The following is a 25,918-nucleotide window of genomic DNA, read 5'->3' on the forward strand; positions in this document are numbered from 1 at the left end:
AGTCCGAACGATTAAATTATTATATTTGTCTCAGATGAGATGTTGGATCACTGACAATTGGAGTCAAAAAGGTTTCTGCTCTTCCACTTCCCATCTATTAGTAAAGAGGCGAAATATTTGGTGTCCGGCGGTGCCAGGCGAACAATGTATTCATGCTTCACCTGGTTCCAATTCGATTGGCGGGATTAATCTCCCACGCTTCCCATCTATTAGTAAAGAGGCGAAATATTTGGTGTCCGGCGGTGCCAGGCGAACAATGTATTCATGATTCACCTGGTAGGACGGTGAACATGGCGTCGGAATGCCCCATCTGCTGGTGAGTTCGTTTTCCCGAGCTCGAGAAACGCTTTGACCCAAAAGACAAATTTTTTGAAGTCTTTCGAAGAGCTTTATTTTTTGTTAAGATTCCCACGTAACAATTCTGTCAAGATCTCGTCTTTTTCTTTTGCCGAGGAACTGCGATTGAATCCATCCTCGCTTGTTTTTTTTTGTGATGCTTGCTAGTTAGCTCGCGAGAATCTCTTCTAAATGCGACTACATGTTACTAGTCGATGACTTCAGAGAGCCTCCTCCAAAGAGGGCCTCCGATATGCTCTTCTAGTCCCCGACTTAATGCAAGTCTTGGGTTTTTGTTCTCCTGGAAAAGGTGTTGAGAACTTGTCTAATTTGTATTGCTTGACTCTTGATTCCGTTTGTTTGAGTTATTTCCTGGGGATGTTGTAAGTTATTGTGCTCTACATCTGTCTGATGAAAGGACTGAGAGAGAAACCTGCATTGCTTGGTATAGTGTCAACAGTTTTGGTTAACATATGGAGCCTTTTCTTGTTGCGCATTTGTTGAAGCTTTTTCAAGCTTGCAAGTGGGCTATTAATGTGCAGCAGAATCAAGTTCATTATTTTGGATTTTTTATTTCGAAGTTGAACAGTGTCTCCGGCCTGAGTTCCTGGACGATTTTCTGATTTTCAGAAAGATGCAGGCTTTAGGTTAGCTTCTGAATGTTCTGAAATTCATGCTTGCTATTTGGCTTCATGTTGCAGTTTAATTTGTTTGTCCTTGTGGCAGTTTTTGAAGCTGATTAACTAGAAGGGAAAGGTTAAAAAGGAAGAAGATAACTTTGGTTTCTATCTGACACTAGCGATTCTATGATCGGTCAATGATATAACACCTGGTCTAGTCCCACATCGGGAATGAGAGTAGATCAGGACACTACCAAAAAGTTGGGCTTAAGTATTTTGGGTTTATTTGTTTAGACTCACAAGTTAGTGGATTACTTGTCCCATCCGGTTGGATCATACTATAAAATAGTACCAAAGCCGACCAACTATTGTGTCTGTTAAGGGACTCGAGTAGAAAATAACAATACACGGATGAGCCAAATGACACATCTTGGTGACATGGCTCCACCATTGGGATAAGCCTCATATGTATCATGCCAGGGCTTGATTTTGGGCCAATGACTTTAAGCCCTTAAGTGAGGGAGATTGCAACACTTTGGTTTTAGTTCTACCTTGGAAATGTGAGAAATATTGAATGGACTTGGATCATAACAAGTGATTCTATGATCATCTAGTTAAGGCTCCTCACTAGGATACTTATGGTATTATTTCACTCTGCTTTTTGCTAGTAGACAAGCATGGTGAGCTGAAGTACAGGTCAGATATGTATGGATAACCCATTTTCTTGACCTTGACTCGTGGCATCATACCATTCAAAGCAGAACAAAGATTCTAAGCTTCTTCATTCTTTAATCGTTTTATGAAACAGAATCAAATGGATTTCTAGTGATGGCATCTGTTTTTTTTTAATATAGTTACCAATAAGATACTCATTCTTCTATGAGGTTATTGGCCCCTGCTAAATGCCTTCCAAGCAATGTTTGCTACTTCTAACATTGTTGTATGTGGATGCAACGACAATACCATTTCTATCGAATATGATTTGGATGGAAATATCATCCATGATGATTTTCAAAATTCTGGAGTTCTTATTTGTTGCCTAATAGAAATTATGCATGCTTAACTTTCCTTGCCGATTAACCTTTTATTGAGGCTTTTGGAAGATTCTAAACTCTAGATAAGAGATTAACTCTTATGTGTTTGAATAGTTTTTAAGAAAATTTCCATCTTGTTTCATCCTTCTAACGTACCTTGCTCACCTTTACAGTAGTTTAGGTAGCTCCTGGGAGTTTGGTATGTGCTAAAAAGCTACATTTTTTTGGAAATGTTTGAATATCTTATACATCGTTGTAGTGTTGGCATATGCAGAACAACTGGTGCAGGCTCTATTGTTTACATTAATATAATGCTTTTTGCTGACAGTTGTATCATCCATGATGATTTTCAACATTCCGGAGTTCTTATTGTTGTCTAATAGAAATTATGCATGCTTAACTTTCCTTGCCGATTAACCTTTTATTGAGGCTTTTGGAAGATTCTAAACTCTAGATAAGAGATCAACTCTTATGTGTTTGAATAGTTTTTAAGAAAATTTCCATCTTGTTTCATCCTTCTAACTTACCTTGCTCACCTTTACGGTAGTTTAGGTAGCTCCTGGGAGTTTGGTATGTGCTAAAAAACTACATTTTTTTGGAAATGTTTAAATATCTTATACATCTTTATAGTGTTGGCATATGCAGAACAACTGGTGCAGGCTCTATTGTTTACGTTAATATAATGCATTTCGCTGACAGTTATAGAACCAGTGTTTCTCCGCTTTGTTGGAACTATATGTAGTCAAATTTAGTATGATTCTGCCACCAGCTAGCTATCAGAATGGATTCTACTTAAAATCTTAGGAATGGCTTCTTGTCATGGATCTTCAAAACATGATAAGTTTTCTATCAAATATTTATGGATTCCTCTGGATGTGCAATGTTATGAACCAAATACAATTGTTTCCCAGAAATATGCCCTCAGAACTCATGCAAAGGGCAGTACACTATCTGAAACCAAATCTCCCATCCAAGGAGCAAGTACAGCAAAGTTTGTATCTGCAGTTGCTAGGATCTGGGATTATGCTGGAGATCCAGCAGTTTTCCACAGTGATGAAAGCTTGAAATATCATGACCATTTGCAGAAAGAGTGTAACACCATATGCTATTCTGGCAGGCAAAGAAAACAAAAACCAACATCCACCAGAAATGGAAGTGCTTGCAATGGACTAGAGCCTAAAAGCTCTTTGACATCTGCAGTAAAATCATACTTTGAGGAAGTAAAATGCATTAAGAAACAGTTATTGCTTGCCGCTTGCAACAGATATGTAGCCAATTCTTTCAGCTGGAAACGTGTCTGGTTAATTGGTTCCCATTCACATATAGGAAATGATAAGGTCACATGGAGTACAACTCGTACTGTTCAAGCCAGCCAATGTGAAAGCATTGATAAAACTAGTTTGGAAGACCTGAAGGATGACAGATCTATTGGAACAGACAAGCAAAGTCCATTTGAAATATCTGCTACTCAGGCCAAAGGGAATTCTGCTGCTGCTGAACTCTATGATGCTTCTTGTGATAAATCAACGAACTTAGTAGGAAACGATCTGCAAATTTCAGGTTCATTTTATTCAACATATTCACTCCGACCAATGATGATCTGGAAAGGAATAGTTGTTGGATTTTGTAGAAATCACAGATCTAGTCTTCATTTCGGCAACAACTTTGATTTCTTAACTTTGACTGGTTACACTTATGGACGCCATCAGAAAGCTATTGAGGTCATGTCCTCTTCAGTTTCTGAGGTTTCACGGGAACTTTCTGCCTTCAAGGATTGTGATATTCATGAGTGTGGTAAAAGCTTAGCTCAGGAGCCCATTCTTGAACATAAACGTTTACCAATATTCACGATACATGATAAACTCGAAAAAGAACTAACCAAGAATAGACATGCAATAGCAGGAGCATTGGCTGGAACAATTGTTAGCCTTTGTCTGCATCCTATTGATACAATTAAGACTATAATTCAGGCTGATGGCATAGGTCAAAAGTCAGTTTATTGCACTCTCAGAACGCTCATATCAGAAAAAGGTAATGTTTATAGATAGATTTTACTAGTTTAGTCACTGCCAATTGGGCTTCGAATATCTGATATCAACATCTGATGTATCCTCTCTGCATTTTTTATGTTTTATGAGTTTTGAAGAATATCAAAAGAATCTTCCTGAAATTGCATGTAAATCCACTTTGCAGGCATAGCAGGGCTCTACTGTGGGATAACTACCAATATTGCTTCCTCAGCGCTTATTTCTGCCATCTATACCTTCACATATGAATCAGTTAAGGGGGCCCTACTACCAGTTCTGCCAAAGGTGATTTTTCTGTCGTTGTGACTGTTTCATACTAAAATATTTTTGTCTATAATGGCTTTTTGTTATTAATACTCTTTATCCATGTACAGGAGTACCATTCTGTTGTTCACTGCTTTGCAGGTGGTTGCTCAAGCATAGCTACTTCTCTCATCTTTACTCCCAGTGAACGTATAAAGCAACAGATGCAAGTGGGTTCACAGTATCAGGACTGCTGGTAACCTGTTTAATCATATTCTTTAGTATGGAGTTTCTCAATATATTTGGTGTTTTGAAACCAGGTCCAATTAGCCAAAATCGGCAAAATAAAGAGATAACTACATTTTTTTCAATTCTTATGCATATGAGTCTAGATACGTAAAATGATCTTGATAAATTCTTCTAAGAAACTGGTAGAGTGATGTCAGTTGATTTGATGTTCGTGAAGAATGTCCCACTAGAGACACACATACGTTTCCTAGCCCTTTTTTCAGTTAAAAGTCAGTTGTTATTGGTTCAAGCTAAAAATTTGAATTTCAAACAATATTGGATGCTAGATGTTGGATTGATTGTGCTGATCTGACAGAATTTAGATCTGTTGTAGCCAAGCCTATGCTATCATATCGTAAGTTTATATTTCTTATACGATGTGAAATACATGACATACTGTAGTTGTGCAAAGCTGCAAAAAGGTCATTGTTTCCCTTGTTAACTATTTAATCATGACCCATCACTTTTGATTCTTGGATTCTTCTTACTTTGTTACTTCACATTCTTTTATGGTTGGAACTCAAAGAACACATATGAAAGCACCTGAAACTTAATTTGTTGTCAAACTTTTTGGGTTGATAGGGGATAACAAAGGTAAATAATTATTCCATGGGTATCGTGACAGAAGAGAAAACTTGATTTCTCTACAGCAAATAATCATCATAATGTTTCTGATTATTGGTTGTTGCAGTTATTTCTCATTCATTATGTAATTAAAATGTTAGTTTCAGAAGTTCTATTCCTCAGCAAAAGAGTCTTATGTATCTCAGGCTTTCATAATTCTTATGTTTCCTCTTTATCAGACTTTAACTAGATATTGTTTTTGTAGGAATGCCTTCATTGGATGCTTTGAAAAGGGTGGATTGCCTTCACTATATACTGGGTGGAAGGCAGTTCTTTGTAGGAACATTCCACACTCCATTATCAAGGTAAGTTCCTCATTCAATTACCCTTCCTATTCACCTAGCAATTTTAAATTCTTTTACATTTATTCTTCACTTTTGTAACAAGTTCGGGCTTTGAACGTGCAGTTTTACACCTATGAAAATTTGAAGCTTCTCTGTTTGGTGTCGGCAAAGCCTAATTCAGGTCTTAGCACATTGCAAACGGTTAGTCGGGTCTCTTTCCTTCTTTTAGCATTATACATTCTTTTATGAAATTACTTTGTGGAATTAAAAATCAGAGCATTTGCTAGTCGTTTCTTTTTCAAAGAGAAGTTATTAATAAAATATTAGTGGCATAAAAATTGGAAATTCTTCCAGAAATGCACAAGTTCTGCACACAATACTTTTGTATTAATAACAAGATTGCATTAATTAAAGAGAACGATGGATGATATGATGAAATATCTATGAAAAGAATATGTTTGCTTTTCTATTAAAAAACCAACATCTTGTTGAAATGTCCTACTAAGAAATGCATAGGAAGGAGACAGAAGTTATTGCTTGCTGCACTCTGTTTCAAAATGCATAAAGCAAATTGAACCATCAGGTAAGTCTTGAAATAAAATTAAACTCATTTGAAATTGATCTAACTGTGTTTCAAATGGATGTTATCTGCATCATGTGCTTCCAATATGTGAATCACATCACTAAAACCAAGAAACTTCTAAATTAGGTTTTGGTAGAATTTCATTATATGATTGTTCTTTATCTTTCTGGAGATAGGATGGAAATTAGGGCCTTTGAAATGACATTTTGTAACATTGATTTCTATAATCAGGATTCTTTGGACCATAATATATTTTTTTGTCAGTTTGATTTCCTTCAAAATGAGTTATTTCACAATGGAATGAAAACAAGGAGATGAAAATGTTCGAGGGCTGACATTTTTGCCGCTTTGTGACTTGGTTTTGATTTGATCTACTATCCTTTTTTTGAAATTGATATAGTTTACAATTCTCATCAGAGAAAACAAATGAAAAAGCAACTCATTATGATGTTCACACTCAATTTTCATTACAAAGTTTAATCACATCAGGATCCATTGCTCAAACCAAATCATGTCAAGATGATGCCGTAAGTACTCTATTGGCCAGCTTTTCAATTGGTTTTTGTGTGCTCGAGATTGGATCAAGCTCTAGAGACGCTAAGAATTCACTCGCTAGCTCAGCTCATGGGACTATAGGGCTATCAATGGATAAAGATTTGGCCAGGTTGCAGTGAGTTGGTGATGTTGTTCAGGGTGGCCCCACTTACCAGCGGGTCAAGATTTCTCTAACAGATGTACCTTCTATAGCTGATATGTGAGTGTGAGGTTGCATTGGCTCTGGTTGTTGTGGCATTTTATAATTATTTTAGGTCTTTTCCAATAAGGTTGATCCTCATATTCTTTACTTGCCATTATATACAAATTTTTTTTCTTTAACAGCTCAGGTCCTAGTTAGGAAAGGGTGCCATGAATACGATCCGTTCTTAAATCATCTGCACTACAAGGACTATATATGAGATCTAAACAAACAAAGACAGAGGTCCTATTGTCCATCTATTCCTTTTACACACTGTGTGTCGACTCCACAACTTTATCAATTTAAGTAACACATTTTCATGATGAGTTTATAACATGTATTCAAATATCTTCTTGATAAAAGTTTTGAGAAGTCTGACTAGTTTGGCAAAATGATCATCTTTACAGCTAATGTGTGGGGGTATTGCTGGATCGACTGCTGCTCTTTTCACAACACCCTTTGACGTGGTAAAGACAAAGTTGCAGACACAAGTGAGTCATTTATTATATTGGTGTTGCCATTTTTCATCTGTATACTGAATTTGGATAAAGTTGCAAGACCGATTATTACACTTGTGCCTTATTTTCATCCAGGCTCCTGGGACTATTGGGAAATACAGTGGGGTTCTTCATGCATTGCAAGAAATAGCTAGGCAAGAAGGTTTTCAAGGGCTTTACAGGTATATTGTAATGTGTTAATTTCCCTGGTTTTGTACTTGCTTACCCCACAAGAACTTTTCATGATAATTTATTGGAAGTCATCTTCACATTTAAACCCTTTGGCTTTGAATTTGTGGCTGCTGCAGGATGTGCTGCATTGTGGTCAAGATCTGTTCGATCGACATACAATTTTGCATTCTATTGATCTGATTAGTCTTTTCTTCTCACTTGTTTCAGGGGTGTGACTCCAAGGTTAGCTATGTATATCTCTCAAGGAGCCCTTTTTTTTGCATCATATGAGTTTCTTAAAGTAGTCTTTGCTTTGCAAGTTCCGCAATCACATGTTCAGGTCATTCATAACCAACAAAATGCTGACTACTCAAAGTTGAGAAGTGAACAGACTGAAGTCTTAAACCAGAATTCTTTGGCTAATTAGAAACTAACTAATGGTGGACTTGTCTTGCGGGCAACTAGTCAGAGGGAACCCTGATCGATCACTAATGGGCATGACAGTGGTGCTTCTTTAGAACACAAAGCCACCGAGCCGTATTTTTGAAATCTGGTTGTCTTAATCACACGTGCATTGGAATTCAATAAAAGTGGCATTGAACATGTTCTTGGACCTTGCTTCCTTGATTTTAGTTTCTGAAGATCTTAGAAATCCTTTTTTACTCCTTTCACTACTCTTTTCACCAAATGCCAGTTTGCCATGCCCCGGCAAAGATGAGTTCTTTTCTTTCCTTTCCTCCCTCGACTAATATCTTCTTGTTGCCAACTTCAGTGGTGTGTCATGGAATTCAATCTGTCCATGGCATGGGATGCAACTACAACTTTAGCAGCATTGTTTACTGTTGTTGGTCATCATTCATCATTCACAAGTTTGTTCTGGTAGCATTTTGATATTTATCATGCATGATTCTGTTTTATGCCCACATAGGTTTATCTTCACATCAGTCTCTGAATATGCAATCCTCAGAACGGAGGATTTGACACCTATTAATGCAAATTTACATCTCTGCTGACCATATATGCTGCAGTTGTGTGATTTAAACCAGTAGCTACTCTTCTCTATTTACTGGAAATGCATCATTGAGGTTCTTAAATCCTTGTTTTGTGCAATTCCTTCTGTGCCAATCTCGATTGATTTATTGTTGTGATATTATGACTTATTATGATTCTTAAATATAGTCTTGCATATTTTTATTTGAATATGATTAGAGATATTAGTCCTATTGAATTTTATATCTTATGCGTCGCTTTTTGTAATATATCTTTTTGTTCTTTTGGAAAAAAAAGTATAAACATTTGGTGTGAGAGGCATTCATAGTATCTCCCAGAAATGGAAACTCGACTGTTAGATGGAGTATCTAAAATTTCCGGGATAAATTGTCCCCATAGAATAAATTGCAGAATCTTAATGGCTTCCATGTGGGTTGACCACACAGTGATCTACCATATAAGCACAGCCTCTTTTGTCAAGATCATGAATCGTCAACCCTAATTACCGCTCCCAAATATATCATTGATCCTTACAAGGAAGTTATTACACGCCGAAAGATACCATCTTCTCGGAGCCTGCATCTCCCCCCAAAGGCTCTCTATAAAGTCCTCCCACTCATTATGAGGCGGCCTCGTCCCATGCAATGGCTCTCGCTACGCCTTTCCTCTCCCTCCTCCTCTGCCTCTGTGCCGCCTCCCTCCTCTCCCCCCCGTTTGCCGATGGCTCCGACGAGCTCAAAGTCTATGTTGTTCACGTCAAGCACCCGGAGGGCGTGACCTTCTCCGACGCTGCACAGTGGTCGGACTGGTACTCCTCCCTTCTGCAGAGCGCGGCTTCGACGTTGGGAGTCGAGTCCGAAGAAGATGTCGAAGCCTCGCGCCTCGTCCACTCCTACCACAACGTCATGACCGGCTTCTCTGCCTTTCTCACCGAGATGGAGGTGGAAGCCATGTCGAAGCTGGATTGGTTCTTGCAGGCCTATCCGAGCCGTGTTTACCGCCTCCACACCACCCGCACCCCCACCTTCCTGGGGCTGAGACGCCGAAAACATGGCGTGTGGAGATCGTCTAACATGGGCGAAGGAGTCATCATCGGCGTCCTCGACACTGGCATAACACCCGGCCACCCTTCGTTCGACGACTACGGCATGCCGCCGCCGCCGGCCAAGTGGAAGGGCCGCTGTGACCTGAATGCGTCGTTTTGCAACAACAAGCTCATCGGTGCGAGGTCGTTCGTCAACTACGATGGTCGCAAGCGCCTGTCGAATGTGAGTGTGGTCGACGCTGACGGGCACGGCACGCACACAGCGAGCACCGCCGCCGGGGCGTTCGTGAAGCGCGCCAACATCTACGGGCTGGCCCGGGGCTTGGCGTCCGGGATGGCGCCGCGCGCGCACCTCGCCATTTACAAGGTGTGCCTCGAGTCGTGTGCGAACTACGACATATTAGCCGGCATGGATGCCGCGGTCGGCGACGGCGTCGACGTGCTCTCCCTCTCCCTCGGTGGCGATCCTGTTCCTTTCTTCGTCGACGCCATCGCGCTGGGTGGCTTCAACGCCATCAGCAAAGGAGTCTTCGTCAGCTGCTCGGCCGGCAACTCCGGTCCGGATCATTACACCGTGTCCAACGACGCGCCGTGGTTACTCACGGTTGGCGCGAGCACCTTGGACCGGACCTTCCGAACCACCGTAAAGCTCGGCGACGGACAAGAGTTCGACGGCGAGTCGATGTACCAGCCATCGAACTACAAGTCCAAATTGCTACCTCTGGTTTACCCTGGTCTGATCACCGGCAATAGTGACACCGCTCTCTGCATGAATGGCACACTGGATTCCGTCGACGTCCGCGGAAAGATAGTGCTGTGCGACCGCGGCACCAATGCGAGAGTCGAGAAGGGACAAGTCGTCAAGAAAGCCGGCGGCGCCGGCATGATCCTTGTGAACGATGCGCTGAACTCGTATAGCACCAACGCCGACCTCCATGTGCTCCCGGCATCGCATCTGCCCTACCCTGCCGCGGCTAAGATCAAGGTGTACATCAACTCCACCTCCGGCCCGACCGCCGCCATCATCTTCAAAGGCACCGCTACGCGTGTACCCAACTCGCCCGCCCTGGCCTCGTTCTCCTCCCGCGGGCCCAGCCAGATCACGCCGGGGATTCTGAAGCCAGACATCCTCGGGCCGGGCGTCAACATCCTCGCCGCGTGGAACACCCAGAAGTTCAACATGATCTCCGGCACCTCCATGTCCTGCCCGCACCTCTCCGGCATCTCCGCGCTGATCAAGAAAGCACACCCGGACTGGTCGCCGGCCGCGATCAAGTCGGCCATCATGACGACCGCTCGCCCGAAGGACAACAGACAGCAACCGATCTTCGACGAGAAGCACGTCCCGGCCGACCTGTTCGCGGTAGGCGCTGGCCACGTCGATCCGCAGAGGGCCATCGACCCAGGTCTCGTCTACGACCTCGCACCCGGCGACTACATTCCTTATCTCTGTGGCATGGGCATCAAGGACGAGTCCGTTAGCGCTATAGCCCGCAAGAAGGTGAATTGCTCGTCTGTGAAGAGCATCACAGAGGGAGAGCTGAACTATCCTTCCATCACCGTCACTTTGCCGGCGAACAGCTCCAAGTGGATCAGCTACACGCGGACCGTGACCAACGTCGGGAATCCGATGACGGAGTATTCGGTACGGGTGGACGTGGCGAAGGGAGTGACCGCGAGGGTGCAGCCACCGAAGCTCTACTTCAAGGAGGTGAACCAGAAGCAGAGCTTCAGCATAAGCTTCAGGAGGAACGGAGGTGCGTCGGGCGCAGTGGAGGGGCGACTGAGGTGGGTGTCGAGGGAGCATGTGGTTAGGAGCCCAATCTCCATCGTCTTGGAGTAATCCATGCATGCACGAAGCGTATTCCTTTTTCTTTTTGGGGGGTAGATTTGATGGACTTTAATTGCATTTTATTTTTTCTCCTGTGAACCTTTCCGCTAATAAACGAAACTGTTTTATTGGATTGTATCATTCGATTGATGTTGCGCACTATTCTCTCATCAAAGAGGCTCTCGTTGACTTGAGTTATGTCTACTGTTTGTTTGGTCCTATCTATCTCTCCCTACAACATCAAACCTCGACTCCTGAAAAAGGCATGCACGAAATCCTTCATCGTCGACTCGCTTGTGATTGTGTCAACGAGGAGGCCACGGAGCTTTCAAAGAAACCTAAATCAACTCGCTCAAGTTTGTCTCTCCAACACTTAAATTAATCATGAGATTATTATTATTATTAATTTTTTTTATCTATGTTCTTAATTTCAGCACTTTTTATTTGTAACTACTAGTGTGTTTTATACATGACCTTAAGAGAGAAAAAATATTTTCATGAATATTTTGTATAGAAAGTAGTTTATAACCATGGCAAGTCATTTATAGACTTGTACGAAATATTTTGTAGGAAAAATGATTTATAACTGTTCTGAGCTACTCTTTCTACTCATGTCTATATGGGCAAGTGAATGGTAGGTCGATTAGACCTTTTTCTCTCGTGGATCTTATGTGGTGCTTGCATAGCAGATGATAACACTTTATAAGTATAATATTTTCACCTCGGGAGTATAGTATTTTCATCTTAGAAGGAAGTACCTTCTATCTCAAATGATTCTACACGTATAGATTAAACATCAATCTTGCTGTAGTAACAATATCTCGTACACATTCGAAATCAATAGTAATGATTCATTTTAGAAATATTTCAATTGTGGATTGGTCCAACTAAATTGCTGTTCGCAATTTCAATCAGCTTCCTTTTATTGAAGTCACAAAATCTTTTGCATTCAATTGTGAGATATATTAATTATGCATCAATAGAGTGACCATTTCGGATATCAAAGAAAAAGAAAGTAGCTGTCACAGTGGTGCAACACACCCGACTGTATTATTAGAAATCGCGCAGAGGACGCACTTCTTCTAGCTCGTGTACGTGATGGAGATCGGGCTCCGTACCTCGTGCTTGACGGAGACCCACTTCAAATAGCCCTGAGCCGCACCTACGCAACCGCAACCGCCCGTCATCTTGAACACCACAAAGAACTGCTTCTCTTCGTTCACGTAGGTGAAGCTCAGCGCCCGCGGGTAGACGCGAACGTACGTCCCATTTGGCGCGCCAACCTCGGCCCAGTAGGTGACCGCCGCCTCGCCCACGTTCTTCACCGTCCGTTTCACCACGGTGTAGGTCACCTTGCCGCCGAGTGAAACCGAGATCGAAGGGTAGTTCAAGTCCTTCTCCGGGATGCTGCTGACGGTTGGGCAAAGGATCGGCTTCCGCGCGATCACCGAGACCTCAGTGCTCGTGTACCCCAGACCGCAAAGATAACCGATGTAGTCGTCGGCGGTTAAGTCGTAGACCAGGCCGGGGTTGCTGGCCTTCACCGGGTTGACATGGCCGGCGCCGGTTGCGAAGAGGTCGGCAGGGACGAGTTGTTCGTTCACGATCGGATTTCCGCTGTGGTCTTGCACGCTGGCGGTCGTCATCATGGCGGATTTGATGGCGGCGGGTGACCAGTCCGGGTGTACGCCCTTGATCAGAGCCGCGATCCCACTTAGGTGAGGGGTGGCCATGGAAGTGCCGGATATGATGTCGAAGGTGACGCCGGTGTAATTGGAGGGTCCGACCGGGAAAGGCCATGCGGCCAAGACATTAACTCCGGGCCCGGTGATGTCTGGCTTCAGAATGCCAGGGCTAGCTTGACTGGGGCCTCTCGAGGAGAAGGATGTTATCGCCGGAGCAGGGGACGTGCCCAGTATCGTGCCCTTGAACAGGAGCGCCGCCGTTGGGCTGGCCAAGGAGTTGATGTAGGCTTTGATCTGATCGCCGGCAGCAAAGCTGACGTGCGAGGCAGGGAGGACATGAGCGTCGGCGAGCGTACTGTACCCGTCCGCGGCCTGGTTCATAAGGATCATGCCGATGCCGCCTGCACTCTGTACGGCGGTGCCCTTATCGATCCTTCCGATGCCTCCGCCACGCTCGCACAGCACTATCTTGCCCTTGACGTCGAAGCCGTCGAACGAACCAATGCCGCAGAAGACAGTGTCCGGGTTCCCACTGGCTCCGGCGTACACTAAAGGGTAGAGAGTGGGAGGGAACGAGCTTGGCTGGTAGAGGGACTCGCCGTCGAATGAGAGACCATTGCCGAGCGTCACCGTCACCCTTATGTTCCTGTCCATGGTGCTCGCGGCCACTGTGAGGATCCACGGCGCCTCGTTTGACAGCGTGCTCGATTCCGGCCCGCCATTGCCGGCCGCGCAGCTTACGAACACCCCATTCTCTATCGCAGCGTAGGCGCCCAACGCGATCGAGTCATCATAAAATGGTAGCGAGGCTCCGCCGAGGGAGAGCGAGAGGACGTCGACTCCGTCGGACACCGCAGCGTCCATCCCGGCCAATATATCACTGCTGAAGCATCCGAAATCGGCGCACACTTTGTACATGGCGAGGTGCGCAAGGGGCGCCATGCCAACCGCGACGCCCTTGGCGTTTCCGAGCACTTGGGCGCCCGGCACGGCGGCTCCCGCGGCCGTGCTGGACGTGTGAGTCCCGTGACCCACGTCGTCGTTTGGGGGATCCGACGCAAACGCTTCGCCCCTCGCGGCCTTCGCGCCGGCGAGGAACGTTCTTGCTCCGATGAGCTTGTTGTTGCAGCTCGACGCGTTGAAGTCACAGCGGCCAGTCCATTTAGCGGGCGGCGGTGGCATCCCTAAGCCACTGAAGGAAGGGTGGTCAGGGAAGACGCCGGTGTCGAGCAGGCCGACGATGACGCCCTTGCCGTAGCTGGACAGGTTCCACAAACCCTGGTGCATGTGCAACCCCAGGAAGTCCGGCGTGTGGGTGGTCTGGAGGCGGTACATGCGGTCAGGGTAGGCGCGGACGAAGCCGGGGATCAGTGACATGGCCGCCAGTTCCTGCTCGGTGAGCCGAGCAGCGAAGCCGCTGGCGACGTTGGTATAGGCGTGGATCATCTGCAGCTCCGACGTGACTGTCGCGAGGAACGACCTGTACCAAACCACCCTGTCCGACGAGGTGCCGGGAGCGGCCGACTCCGGCGGCTGCACGTGGACTATGTAAGTCCTCCGTTGCAAATTGATGCTGGAAGTCACCTGATATGGATTGGAGCAAAGGACATAGAAAAGGCAGAGGAAGGAGAAGAGTTTGAGGACCTCCATTGATGAAAGAAGGGGGAATGGGGGTTCTGCTGTCGTCTGCATGAAACTGGTGACTGCATATATATATATAGCAGCAGAGGGCCGGCGAGCAGATGAAAGCTATGCGTTTGGCTTCGACGGGCATACGGATCGAGGACAGGAGTTGTCGGGTTCTGTCATCGCCATGGAATGGGGGAGATCACAAAGTTTAGAACGCAGGATACATTTCTCGGGTTTGTCTGCTTCCTTCAGGATCGGAGAGGATCTCAAGGAGTGATTCGTGTTTTGTTCTTCGTGGTCATCCATCGCATGATGACTGCGACGACTGGAGACCGAATGCACCAAAAACGCAGCCGGCTCCATGGAAGCTGTGGGTTCAAAAGATGAGGTTAGACTATAAAATAGATGATAGCTTAATCTTCCGGCAATTTCGATGAACAAGAAGTTGCTACAGATACTGTACAATATTACACATATCCAAACTCAGAAACTACATGAAGAAAAAAAATAGAGTTAGCAGAGACCATGAATTGAATCTCCAATCCTAAGAGATCACATTGCATGTCATTATGCAAACAATGGAAAGATGAATACCAGAGAATTTGGAGTTCAAAACCCGAAGTTGCGAACAGTTTCTTCCATTATATCATCTAACAAGGATTCACATATCAGAATTGCGATATTCTCGGATTCGAATCGAAGGTCCATCCAACCTCTGTCTTCCAATTCCTTTCTTATTGCTTGATCTAATGTGTTTGGCAGCTGTATATGAAGATGCCTCTCGAGACAGTTGCTAACTTCTTGGATTAAGCTTGCCCTTGAAGGGGTAGGCAGGAGATTTGGTTGGATGAGAGACAGCCATTGGGTATGCTTCGAAAACCTTTCCTGTGTCTCTACAAGGACTTCATTCATGCAATCAAAGAGAAGCTTAGGATCATCTTGTAGGAAGCAAAAGAAGATCCCTATTTCATCAAACAAAGATGGATCAAGTAACTGATCTGCCGTATCCCGCCTCTCTGAGAATTCATTAGCAAGGCCTGAGGCTTCCAAGACTTCTTTAACATAATCGAACCTAGCTTGCTTGTCATGAAGATGATCTCTTAAACTGTAGCTTACATCTGGTGATGCTATAATTCTTGAATAGTTGTCATAATCTTCATGAGTAACTTGTCGATGTTGTGCTTCAATGTCATCTGCAGAAGGGCAACAAATTCAGATAAGTTTGTGCCAAAAGGCAGACCAAAGCCGTGTTAACAAAAATCTTAATGCTTCTTAATATTGCCAGATCATACAGTGCTCCACTGTAGTAGACTCAGCAGTGGTAGAATCTTCTGAAAAGAGTGTTTCGAGAACAGATACTGGACTTGGTTGCTCTAGTTTTTCATTGGTGCTAGTGCTTTCTGGAGCCACTGAATTTTCTCTGGTTAAGGAGCTTGGTGGCAGAGTGGACTCTGTCAATGCTAGTAAATTTCCTTCGGATGAACCCTGGTAAAATGATAGTGCAGTTTTAAGGTATCAATATACTTAGACCAAATCTAATTATATATCTTGCGCTATAAACTCACCAGTCCTTGTATTGCTTCTTCTTCTTCTTCTTCTTCTTCTTCTTCTTCTTCACTTTTATCTGCAGCAACTACTTCATTTGTACTTAAGGCATGACTTTGTAAAATGCATAAGAAGCTAAGAGGATCTCATTCAAATATATCACAACCTACCTTTGTTGTTCAGGTCTTCTGTAAGGCATGATGGCTCTGAAATATTGGTATCAACCACTTCTGTTTTTAGGATGAGCAAATTTGATTCATCACCTGGAATGCTCAAGGAGCAAGATGAGAACTCCAAGTTTGGTCTCTCGGGGCTTAAGTTATTGGCAGCACCTTCTTGCTTGAACACATGTGAGGTATCTGCGGTTTCTTCAGGTGACGTGACGAGCTCCTTATCTCTTTGAGGACTTGATCTAGGACGTAAGTCATTGCATCTTGAAAGAGAGAGTACTCTCCCCAAAGATTCTGAGGCTTGGACCACTGGTAGACTGTCGACTGTAGTGTCTAGCATCTCAGCAAGATGCTTTTTGGCTTCCTCACATATCAAAGATTGATGCTTCGAAGAGGAAATATGACTACTGATCTTAATTTCACTTTCTGAATAGATTTTCTTATCTTTTCTCTCATCATGGGGCAAATATTCAGATACCTTTTTGGCATTACAAGAACTGATTGCTGAGCTCGCTACTACACTCTCATTATGTATCAATTTACATGAGTCACCTGTGTCATTCGACCAAACCGGAGTTCTGTGTAGAATACCATCCATGGAGATAACATGTTGTTCTTTTCTACTCTTGCCAATCATATGCTGGATCCTTCGTTTTACTTCTCTAAGGGAAAATTCAGATAGAATTCTTTCACCGTCTTTGTCTTGCCTAAGCATATGATGAGATTGAGATGGAGAGCCTGGAGGTACTATGACAGAAGAATTTTGAATTATTGCTGAGCTTGGCTTCAGAACTACTATTCTGAATAATGCCTTGGAATTTGAACTTTCCTTTGATGACTTTATCCCCCTTGACTTTCCCTTTTTCCAGAAAAAATTGTATCTGTTTTGTTTGTGAAACAATTGCTTAGTGTCTGATTCCTTAGATATCCCTGAACTATTGTTCTCCTCCCCTAACAATTGAATATCCTCTGAATATTTATCTGATCCCAAACTAAATAGTTTCCCTGCCTGATTACTGTGAAAATTTTGAATATGTTTAAGCAAAAGAGAATCTGGATCTTGAAGAAACGTCAGAGATAACTCCTTATCTAAATTCAGAGTATCTAATGCATCCATGAATTCCTTAAGATGGCCAGCCCATTGTCCATCTAGTTGTTTCTCAACCATTGACTTCTGAATTTTAATAGCCAGGGCAACATCTGCTAGGGTCTTCTGAAAGAAAGAGATCTTTTGATCAAGATGATCATCAAGGTCATCAAGGTGATTATGAATCTTTGGACCAATACTTCCTGAGGCATGCCACAAGTCAAACTGATCACTAGAATCAGCATTCATTTGTTGGCATGTATAACCATAGTACCATATCAAAAGTGCAGCCATGTCAATGTTACAGAAAGATCTTTCAGTTAGATCCATACTGTTAGACTGACGACCATTTAAGCTTGCAGAAGCAGCTAGATTGTTTGCATAAGCATCTGAAATTAACTTCAAGCTTTTACTTCTTTGTTTATAATTCTTTTTTGGACAAACATCATTTTTCATGTTAGATGCTGCTCGTGAAGCTTCATCATTTGAAAACTTCTTTTGTGGATGCTGAGACATTGCTTCCTCCGTAAGAGTTTTCACACTGGTGATATCCAAATTGGCCTGATCTTCTCTGATTTCATCAGCAAGCTGAAAACAGATTGGTTTCATGGATTTCTATCTTAAAGCTTAAAATTTATGATCCCAAAAGAAACATGGCATCCGACAGACTCAAAATTTCATTTCTTCCAAGCTATTATGATAATTGCATTTAAATATTTTTGGCAGTTTATACTCAAGCAATAGCTACTAGTGGATAATTATTCAATATATTTTGTAAATTCTATGAACAGAAGAAGTTCTAAATATTTAGGAATATAATAGACAAGCATGACAGCTTCAGAGTGAGATCCTCTGTTTACTTCCTCTCTAGTCTAGCTCTCTCTACTTTTCCTAGAATTGTGTCAACCAACTTATGCCTTTGGGGATATTAAAGATATTTTTCCTATATCCTTGTCACCTTTACAAACTGAATATACATCCTTTGCAGAATTTGTAAATCTAGATTTCAACCAGAATGTCATTTTGGGATCACTAAAGGTATTTGTAGATTATAATACCTCTGAAGATACAAACAGTTGAATGCATATGTTTGTGAAATTATATGCATCTCTTTACAGGCATCTTGAATAAGTAAATCATCCTCTATTTAGTTCCTTCTTGAATTGATAATAGATACTGCACATGCCTGCTTTTCACTAATGGAAAGCACCAATATATGATCAACTGTTAAAACTAAGAAGATTTGGAAGAATAACTAAATTTGTAATATTTACTTGAAACATGGATTTTGCTACCTTTGAAGTCTCATCCATGATTTCTCTCAAAACCAAGTATAACAGGTAAAGCATCAAGATAGAAAGGGTATAAGGGTATCACATGCATATTAGTGCAAAATCTTGGTTAAGATGGAACTATTTTTAGCGATACATTGAACTACATTTTTGCTTCACTAAAATCATAATATTGTTCAACTTGCTAGAATTATATGTATGTTTAAGTATGCTTAGTTCATAGATAAGTACTGTCTTCTACTTCTGTAGAATGACATATTCACTAAACTTACACTACCACCTTCATGTTTGTTCAGAGAACTTTCAAGGAAATCAAGTATAGCTCCCGAGGGTCCAGTACCTGCACAAGACAATATAACAACTATAACTAAATTACCACCACCAAGAAACTAAATAATATCTTCATTGACATATACAAAGAGCAACATATGAATGAAGACCTTAATAATTATTATTGAATAAAAAACAAAGGTTAAGTTGCAATTGTAAAGCCTGTTGGACTGTTAATAATTTATCAAATGTCAAGTCTAATCTTGCTTACTGCAAAAAGGGAAAGAAATTATTTGCAAGTTTGAGCTTTGTAGAGCAACTATGACAAAAAAGACTTACTGCCAAAAAGTTTCATGAGTCAAAATACATGATTAAAGGAGGCGTCCACAACCGAGTAATGTTCATGATTCAAAATCCTTTCAGAAAATAATATTTGACAGAAAAAATATATTACCAGCAAGTCTAGTGCTTTTGAGCTTCTTATCCGATATTAACTTCTGAGTTGAATGGCCCTGGCAGAAATGAAACAAACCAATCAAACCCCACATCCATCCAACATTGTCCCTTTGAGTTTGTGCTGGTTTTCTATATGATCTTCTTGCCATAATCTAACTCCTGATTTGGCTCAGAGAAGATAGCCTCCAAATTTGAGGAGCCAATTGACTAAAATAGGAGTATGAAAGAAACTCTTAAGAATGAGAATGTATCCTGCAAAGGAAGAATTCAATAAAGTAAATATAAAAGAACCATTTATATATATTTGTGCCAGTTATAAATTTAAACATTTTCATGCTAATTGTGTTTCAAGTCACTTGGAACCATTATTGATTTGTATGTGTTTTTTCAGAATACCACCTCTCCACAAGGGAAAGGCTTGGAAACTCTTGAATACAGACCACCTCTTTTTTATCTGAGGACATCTTTTCATGTTTGCCACATCTTTTAAGGGGAAAAGGGTAGTCATTCATCAACACATACCACCTCTCTCTCACATTTCTTTGGAAAGTTTGCATGTCCTCTTTTCTCTGGCCACCTCTCAGCTGGGCCTTGGTTTGAAGGAAGAATTGGATGTGGAAGGTAGAATTGAGTCAATGTGTGGAAAAGCATTCTCAGTATGACTTGTCTAGCATGAATGTTTTATCTAATATTATCAAGTACGACAACAATAACAAAACCATAAGTCTCAACTAATCAGTTAAGATCCATGTTTATGAAATCTGATATAGTTTTATGTTGGTTTTTAGTAACCTAATGCAACCCTCCACCTTTTTCAGCCAGACTTAGGACCAGCATTGGCAGTGTTATCTAATATTATCAAGTACTAAGTAGATAATACCTGAGGGAATAAAGTGAGATGAAGTAGAACATAATCTCTATAGAAACTTCTGAGCTGGTGGGAAGAGGCTCGTGTGGCTAAGAAATTTAAATCTATGGTTAATTCCAAAGGTTATTCTTAGGCACTTGATATTTTAATAATACCATACACTGACTGATACGTGATGTTTGAAAGTCTTGATCATATCTAATGGAATGCCCTAGACGATTCAAAGTGCATGTTATTATCTAGTAAATCAACAGTCATAAAATCATGTTAAGATGAATCAGTAATCTACCCAAAAGTGAAAATCCACATTAAGATAGTTGGCCTCCATGTTAACAACCGAATGCAAAGTAAGTTAGAAGGCTGAGACATAGTAGCCATCTAATGCCTCAAGTTGGCCCATCAGAGTAAACAAAATAGGTACTCCTCAACAAAAGCATATTTTAATAGCTAGCAAGACTTTGCAACCATTGGCTTATGTCACGGCAGTTTATAAAATTTTAGCATGACAAATAAGCCCTTTCTTTCTTTTCCAGTTAGTTTTTATTTGCTTAATATTGTCACTTTAATTTCTAGTAGGCCTTTTTCTTGAAACCATATGCACTCATGCTGGAATTTGTCATGTTCAGATTCTTAGTATGATTTTGGCTTCCACTAAAATACAACACTGAAATGTTTCCCAGTAAAAAAAATTTTCTTCCACATTTCACTTGTTCCAGTTGAGAGTAAATAATCATCTTTCGGGAATCCTCTTGAGGCTTTAGTAGATTGACCTATAGCACACAAAGGAATTCTATGTTATGAATTTAGACTATGAATTTTTTAAGAGTCCTTCAGGACCAGGAACTAGTGATCATGCCTTTTTTTGTGTGTTATGGTCAATTATGTAAGGCAGCAACAATAACAACAATGGGTCTTTTGACTCATCTTTGTCACTCCTCTGCCTTCTTCTTATCATTCTTGATCTAATAAGTTGTAGCTACAGTCATTTTTTCAGATAAATTTTACAGGGTCAAACAAAAGGAAAAAATAAAACCTGATGATGAGAAACTATAGAAAATGACACTTGAAGAATTAAGCAAACTTATAAACTGAATTCAAAAGCATAAATAGGCATGTTTTTCATGGTCAGATTTTATAACTTCAAGTGCTCAATGATGAACATTAAATCTTGAGTTGCAATTATAAACTAATACAACAGCATGTCAATTTAATAACACCAACAAATGCTATAATATAACCTTTTGAGAGCAGCAAAAACAAATGACAGATTTCCTTCACATCACAGTGAAGGAACATCAGATTTGTTTACAAAGATGATTGTACATTACATGCCACCTTCCAAGAACACTGCATCATGTTTTTTGAGATCTCCTTTATTTTGATATAGTGTCTTTTCATGCTTTCCCCATTATCCTTCCATGCCACCTTTCATGGTTTGGCATCACAGTGAAGGAACATCAGATTTAACTGAGCTGTAGCTTTCTTCCTTCATGCTTTCTCCACTCTCATCTTCTACTTAGTCTATTATCTTTTCTTTTTGTATTCCTTACATAATAAATTTACGAGACAATTGCCCTGTTTTTCTCGAAAGAAAAATAGAAATATACAAACCAGTAATTTGCATTATTATTAGGAAAGGAACTACAAACTATTCAAGGTTTGATGTACCGAAGCATACCGCTTGGTACGGGCGATATGTACTAGTCCGACAGAGGATCAGTACAGTCGATACATCAAAACACCCCAATGTATCATATGTGGGTACACTCGGTACAAATCGGTATGGTTCGATATGTATCGTACCGATAGCTGGTTGGTATACCAGTACAGACCGATAATACGAATCACAAAACCATCTATGCCTTTTTATCATTGAATTATATTAACGAGAATACTTGGTAAAGTTGATGATAAGCTAATTCCACTAAAGATCCTTCATGTCGAGCTTAATTTCCAGATTGCACAAAAATAATTCATAAAAAAACATTTCTATGATCAAAAGCAAAAGAATAAATACCTCAATTTAAGTGCCAAATACGAATGGGAAAAACACATAATTTCCGATTTCTGGGCCACGCCCTCTCTGCAAGTCCCCAAGTTGTCGAAGGTGAACTGATTTAGTTATCCTCATGAAGGAAAAAATGAGAACTTTCCATACCACCACGCCAAACTCCAAATATAGTCCCGTTGAGCCAAACTTCTTCTTTTTTTTCTCTTGTTTCTTAAGGTCTCTCGAGAAATGATAACCTCAATGTGGTCGTCCCGTGGGTCTCGACTCTGAAACCAATTGATATGGATTCTAAGTTAGAGCTTCGAACAAAAGCCAACCATATGTTATACCAAATATACAGAATAAAATGGAGAATAGCAAATCCAAAGGCTTGGAACAAAGTAGTTTCTTTTCTCATCCGATCGATCAAGATCAAACAATATTTACCAAGAAATAACTTGAAAGAAGGCAAAACTCAAAGAACAATTCCTCAAAGCGAGAATGCACGAACAAAGATCAAATGTATGCGTCCTTCCCACACTGTAGCAGACAGAAGACTCGGATCGTTAGACCTCTTCCGCCACTCTTCTACGATCGAGACGCCGAAGGATGGGTCAAGAACGTAAAAGGTGCTTCACCGGCCTGCAGAAAGTAGTGCGTCATGGCGCTACGCCGCCGCCGCCGCTAAAGAAGCGCGGGAGAGGAGAGGAGAAGGGACGTGTTGGGAAGATCAATATGAATAAAAGGTTGAAATCGTTCATCGTGGGAATCATTCAGATTATGGAAAAGTTCGAGGAATCGCCACCATCGTTCCAGGCGCGCACATACATACACACACACATATACTATCTCTCTCTTATTTCCTTCTATTTTCTTCCCTGTTTCCGTACACGTTGAAGTTTCTAGTAGGATAGAGGAAATGATAGATTTTGGTGGCTGCTCCGTTCCCGTAATGAAAGTTTCAACAGAATCTTCCCAAACTAGCCTCGTTTGGTTTATAATATACCACTACTAATTAGCGGTATAGTATGAATCGATATTAAATTGTTAGCAACCTTGAAACGGACTGCTTCTTTGTTGAAATAGCTCCATGACTATTTTTCTTGATAGGATGGTGAAGTACTAACTACTTAGGACTTGAAAATTTTAGCCATCATCAAAATTTGTAAAAGAAAGTATTATGTCATTGATATATTTTTTAATTGCTTATTGCTAGTTTGTCTCTTCCATAATTAATTATGGCATCTAAATCTTTCCTTTTCTAAGAGAGGTAGAGAGGTAGGTCCGAGGATCCAAACGAAGATCATATTAAATAATGTCTACATGTAGAATAAACAAAAGAAGATGAAACAAAATGAATGGAAAATAAATCAAATGAAGTAGCCATTAAGCTGGATTAATGCCTTCAAAGGTGTTATTTTTTAGACTATATTAGATTTTTTATTGAAGCCGAAATCAATTAGACCAGATTCATTTACTATATTCCGATTGAATATCATGTATGATATTTAAATTTGAGCCATTACCCATATGTGATTTGACTCATTTAGTCCATAATAATGTGAATGTGGGACAAATCCTAAACTGATTTAACTCTATTAATCAGGTGAATATCTGATCTTATTTACAAAAGGCATATGCAAGTTTTATCTTCTCTCCCTAGAAGTTTTTGCAAAGTTAGGTGGATGTCACAAGAGTACAACGTCGAGCTTTTCTATTCATAGAATAATTTGGATTATTGCAGAAGAGTCTGACCAACATGAGCTGATCATGGTGATGATGATGTCACTTGGCATGTGGCACTCAGACCACGCATGCAATGGGCCCATTCTCCTGAGTCATGCAGTTGGGAATCAGACAAGCTTTCATACCCTATGCTCCTAAACAGCAGGACAACCCACCCCAATTCTAATGAGGGGTGGCCGCTGGGATTCAAATAAGTGGTTAATCGCAGCCATGGATGGGATTTAGGAGGTTAATTCACAATCAGGAATCAGTATCAGGATGCAGACTATCTGCTGGTGATATATCTCCATTTTGTTCGCTTATTGAGAAAACCCTGCGATGGAAGAGACACAGTATTGTTTTAACACTGTGAAATTCAATAAATTTATCTGAAGTTGAAAATTTCATCTGTAACCAAAGATCCAAAGTGCAAGTTTTAGTCCTTAACGCATTCATATCTCCTCTTGTGCGCATGAACTATCTAACATCACATTCAGTCCTAGCTGCTCTTGTCCAACTCTCTCCCACCTTGCTGTAGAAAGGACTCTTAATGAACAACAACACACATTTCCAACCTACCAACTTTGTCTGCATGCGGAGTCGATCAATTTCCACACCAAATCCTCACTGAACCTACCACCATTACGTCTATGGACATATGAGAAATCACAGTTGTATCATCCATTTTTCTGGGACTCCAGCCATAAAAAGAAGGGTCGTTTGTGCACAAAGTAATTGCGTGGATCATGGTAAGCGGGTGATCTTTCTAGCACTCAAAGTCCGCCTGACAGTAAAGCGTTCTATTACCCCCGCCAGGAAGAGGAAGAAGCAGCATGAGCTGTACAAGTGTTTGCCTGTCCTAGGAAGTGACCTCCAAAGGTTGTGGATGGACCAAGCCAAAAACTCGGTTGTCCTTGTAATATGAGCCAGCTATGCTACATTAAGATGGATGACCCATCGTTTCCATGTACAAGAATTTTGGAGGATTTATCTACTTGTAAAGTGATTACAGCTGTAATGATGCAACCAATGACAACCCATGCATCTAAAGCGAAGGCAACCTACGGACATCCAAGGGAGTAAATTAATTTTGAGAACAATTACATTAAGTGACTTCTTCCTAAGTTAAGATTCCACTGGACGGATATTTCATTGTCCAGCTTATATTTGTTCGACTTCTGATAATTGGCCTCTTCTAGCCAAAACAGTTAATATCAGATGCGAACAAAAGAATAAATCAAAACTAAAAGGAAGTGTAATGATGGAATCAAATGGACATTGAAATTCTAGAAACAAGGACTGCGTTACCAATGACAGATTGCGAGCAGTAATTTACCTTGTGCTGAACTGGCTGTCCTATGGACAGTACTGCTTGTGTCGGCAGAGTCATCAAGCAGACAAGGGTGATTGGAAAGAAAAACAAGAAAGAAGCTTGATCGAGATCAGTTACCGAAAGAGTCATATTAAACTAATGCTGTTTGTGCTCCAGTATCCTGTCTAGCGTATTGGTCACGGTCCAAATATATGTGTGCTTGATTGGGAAGAAAAAGAAGCAAGAAGCTTGATCTAGACCAGCTACCCAAACAGTCATATTAAACTAGTGTGATTGTGCTTCATTATCTGGTCTAGTGAATTGCTCAAATAATGACAAACCCAAAGAATTCAATGGCACCGAATCATCAGAAGTATAGACAAGACATAGTTGTTGCTATCTGAATTAACAGGGCCTGAGCAACGTTTCTAGCGGCTGGAACGTGGTTTTTGGAGCAACGTTTCTAGCACTTGATTCGTTAGATGCCTAAAGGCGAAGTCATCTGAAACACGTTTTCAGTGCCCCACTACTAGTTTTCAAGTCCTAGTTGCTCCCTTTGCTTTTTGTGCGGTGAGGTGAT

At 41.3% G+C, this 25,918-nt stretch overlaps 4 protein-coding genes across 14 annotated transcripts; 2 read left to right on the top strand and 2 right to left on the bottom strand.

The window, feature by feature from the left end:
• Positions 1 to 75: 75 nt before the first annotated feature.
• LOC135583063 (uncharacterized) lies at positions 76 to 8,056 on the top strand. Of its 7 annotated transcripts, none has more exons than XM_065120650.1 (10): positions 76 to 316; positions 505 to 983; positions 2,621 to 4,021; positions 4,184 to 4,302; positions 4,392 to 4,516; positions 5,378 to 5,477; positions 5,580 to 5,657; positions 7,183 to 7,266; positions 7,369 to 7,454; positions 7,672 to 8,056. In XM_065120650.1, exons 3-10 carry the CDS (start codon positions 2,797 to 2,799, stop codon positions 7,868 to 7,870), a joined length of 2,016 nt encoding a protein of 671 aa, XP_064976722.1. In that variant the 5' UTR covers positions 76 to 316; positions 505 to 983; positions 2,621 to 2,796; the 3' UTR covers positions 7,871 to 8,056. The 7 variants fall into 7 exon arrangements, with proteins under 7 accessions (XP_064976722.1, XP_064976723.1, XP_064976720.1 ...); XM_065120651.1 differs by having other exon boundaries at positions 2,636 to 4,021; XM_065120648.1 differs by lacking the exon at positions 505 to 983.
• Positions 8,057 to 8,180: 124 nt separating this feature from the next.
• On the top strand, positions 8,181 to 11,321 carry LOC135619862 (subtilisin-like protease 4). The gene has a single exon (XM_065122282.1). It carries the CDS (start codon positions 9,078 to 9,080, stop codon positions 11,319 to 11,321), a length of 2,244 nt encoding a protein of 747 aa, XP_064978354.1. The 5' UTR covers positions 8,181 to 9,077.
• A 1,011-nt stretch (positions 11,322 to 12,332) lies between these two features.
• Positions 12,333 to 14,984, bottom strand: LOC135618407 (subtilisin-like protease 4). Its single transcript, XM_065119293.1, has one exon. It carries the CDS (start codon positions 14,684 to 14,686, stop codon positions 12,392 to 12,394), a length of 2,295 nt encoding a protein of 764 aa, XP_064975365.1. The 5' UTR covers positions 14,687 to 14,984; the 3' UTR covers positions 12,333 to 12,391.
• Positions 14,985 to 15,051: 67 nt separating this feature from the next.
• On the bottom strand, positions 15,052 to 23,443 carry LOC135586714 (uncharacterized). Of its 5 annotated transcripts, none has more exons than XM_065120657.1 (8): positions 22,749 to 23,443; positions 22,329 to 22,588; positions 19,442 to 19,650; positions 18,990 to 19,057; positions 16,339 to 18,013; positions 16,189 to 16,256; positions 15,916 to 16,108; positions 15,052 to 15,816 (listed from the first exon to the last, which is right to left on the bottom strand). In XM_065120657.1, the coding sequence occupies exons 3-8, from the start codon at positions 19,590 to 19,592 to the stop codon at positions 15,233 to 15,235; spliced, it is 2,739 nt and encodes a 912-aa protein (XP_064976729.1). In that variant the 5' UTR covers positions 19,593 to 19,650; positions 22,329 to 22,588; positions 22,749 to 23,443; the 3' UTR covers positions 15,052 to 15,232. The 5 variants fall into 5 exon arrangements, with proteins under 5 accessions (XP_064976729.1, XP_064976728.1, XP_064976727.1 ...); XM_065120656.1 differs by having other exon boundaries at positions 19,442 to 19,695; positions 22,813 to 23,442; XM_065120655.1 differs by having other exon boundaries at positions 19,442 to 19,695; positions 22,749 to 23,442.
• Positions 23,444 to 25,918: the final 2,475 nt, after the last annotated feature.

This window comes from Musa acuminata, chromosome BXJ2-8 (assembly GCF_036884655.1).
Source record: "Musa acuminata AAA Group cultivar baxijiao chromosome BXJ2-8, Cavendish_Baxijiao_AAA, whole genome shotgun sequence".
Taxonomy (NCBI): Eukaryota; Viridiplantae; Streptophyta; class Magnoliopsida; order Zingiberales; family Musaceae; genus Musa; species Musa acuminata.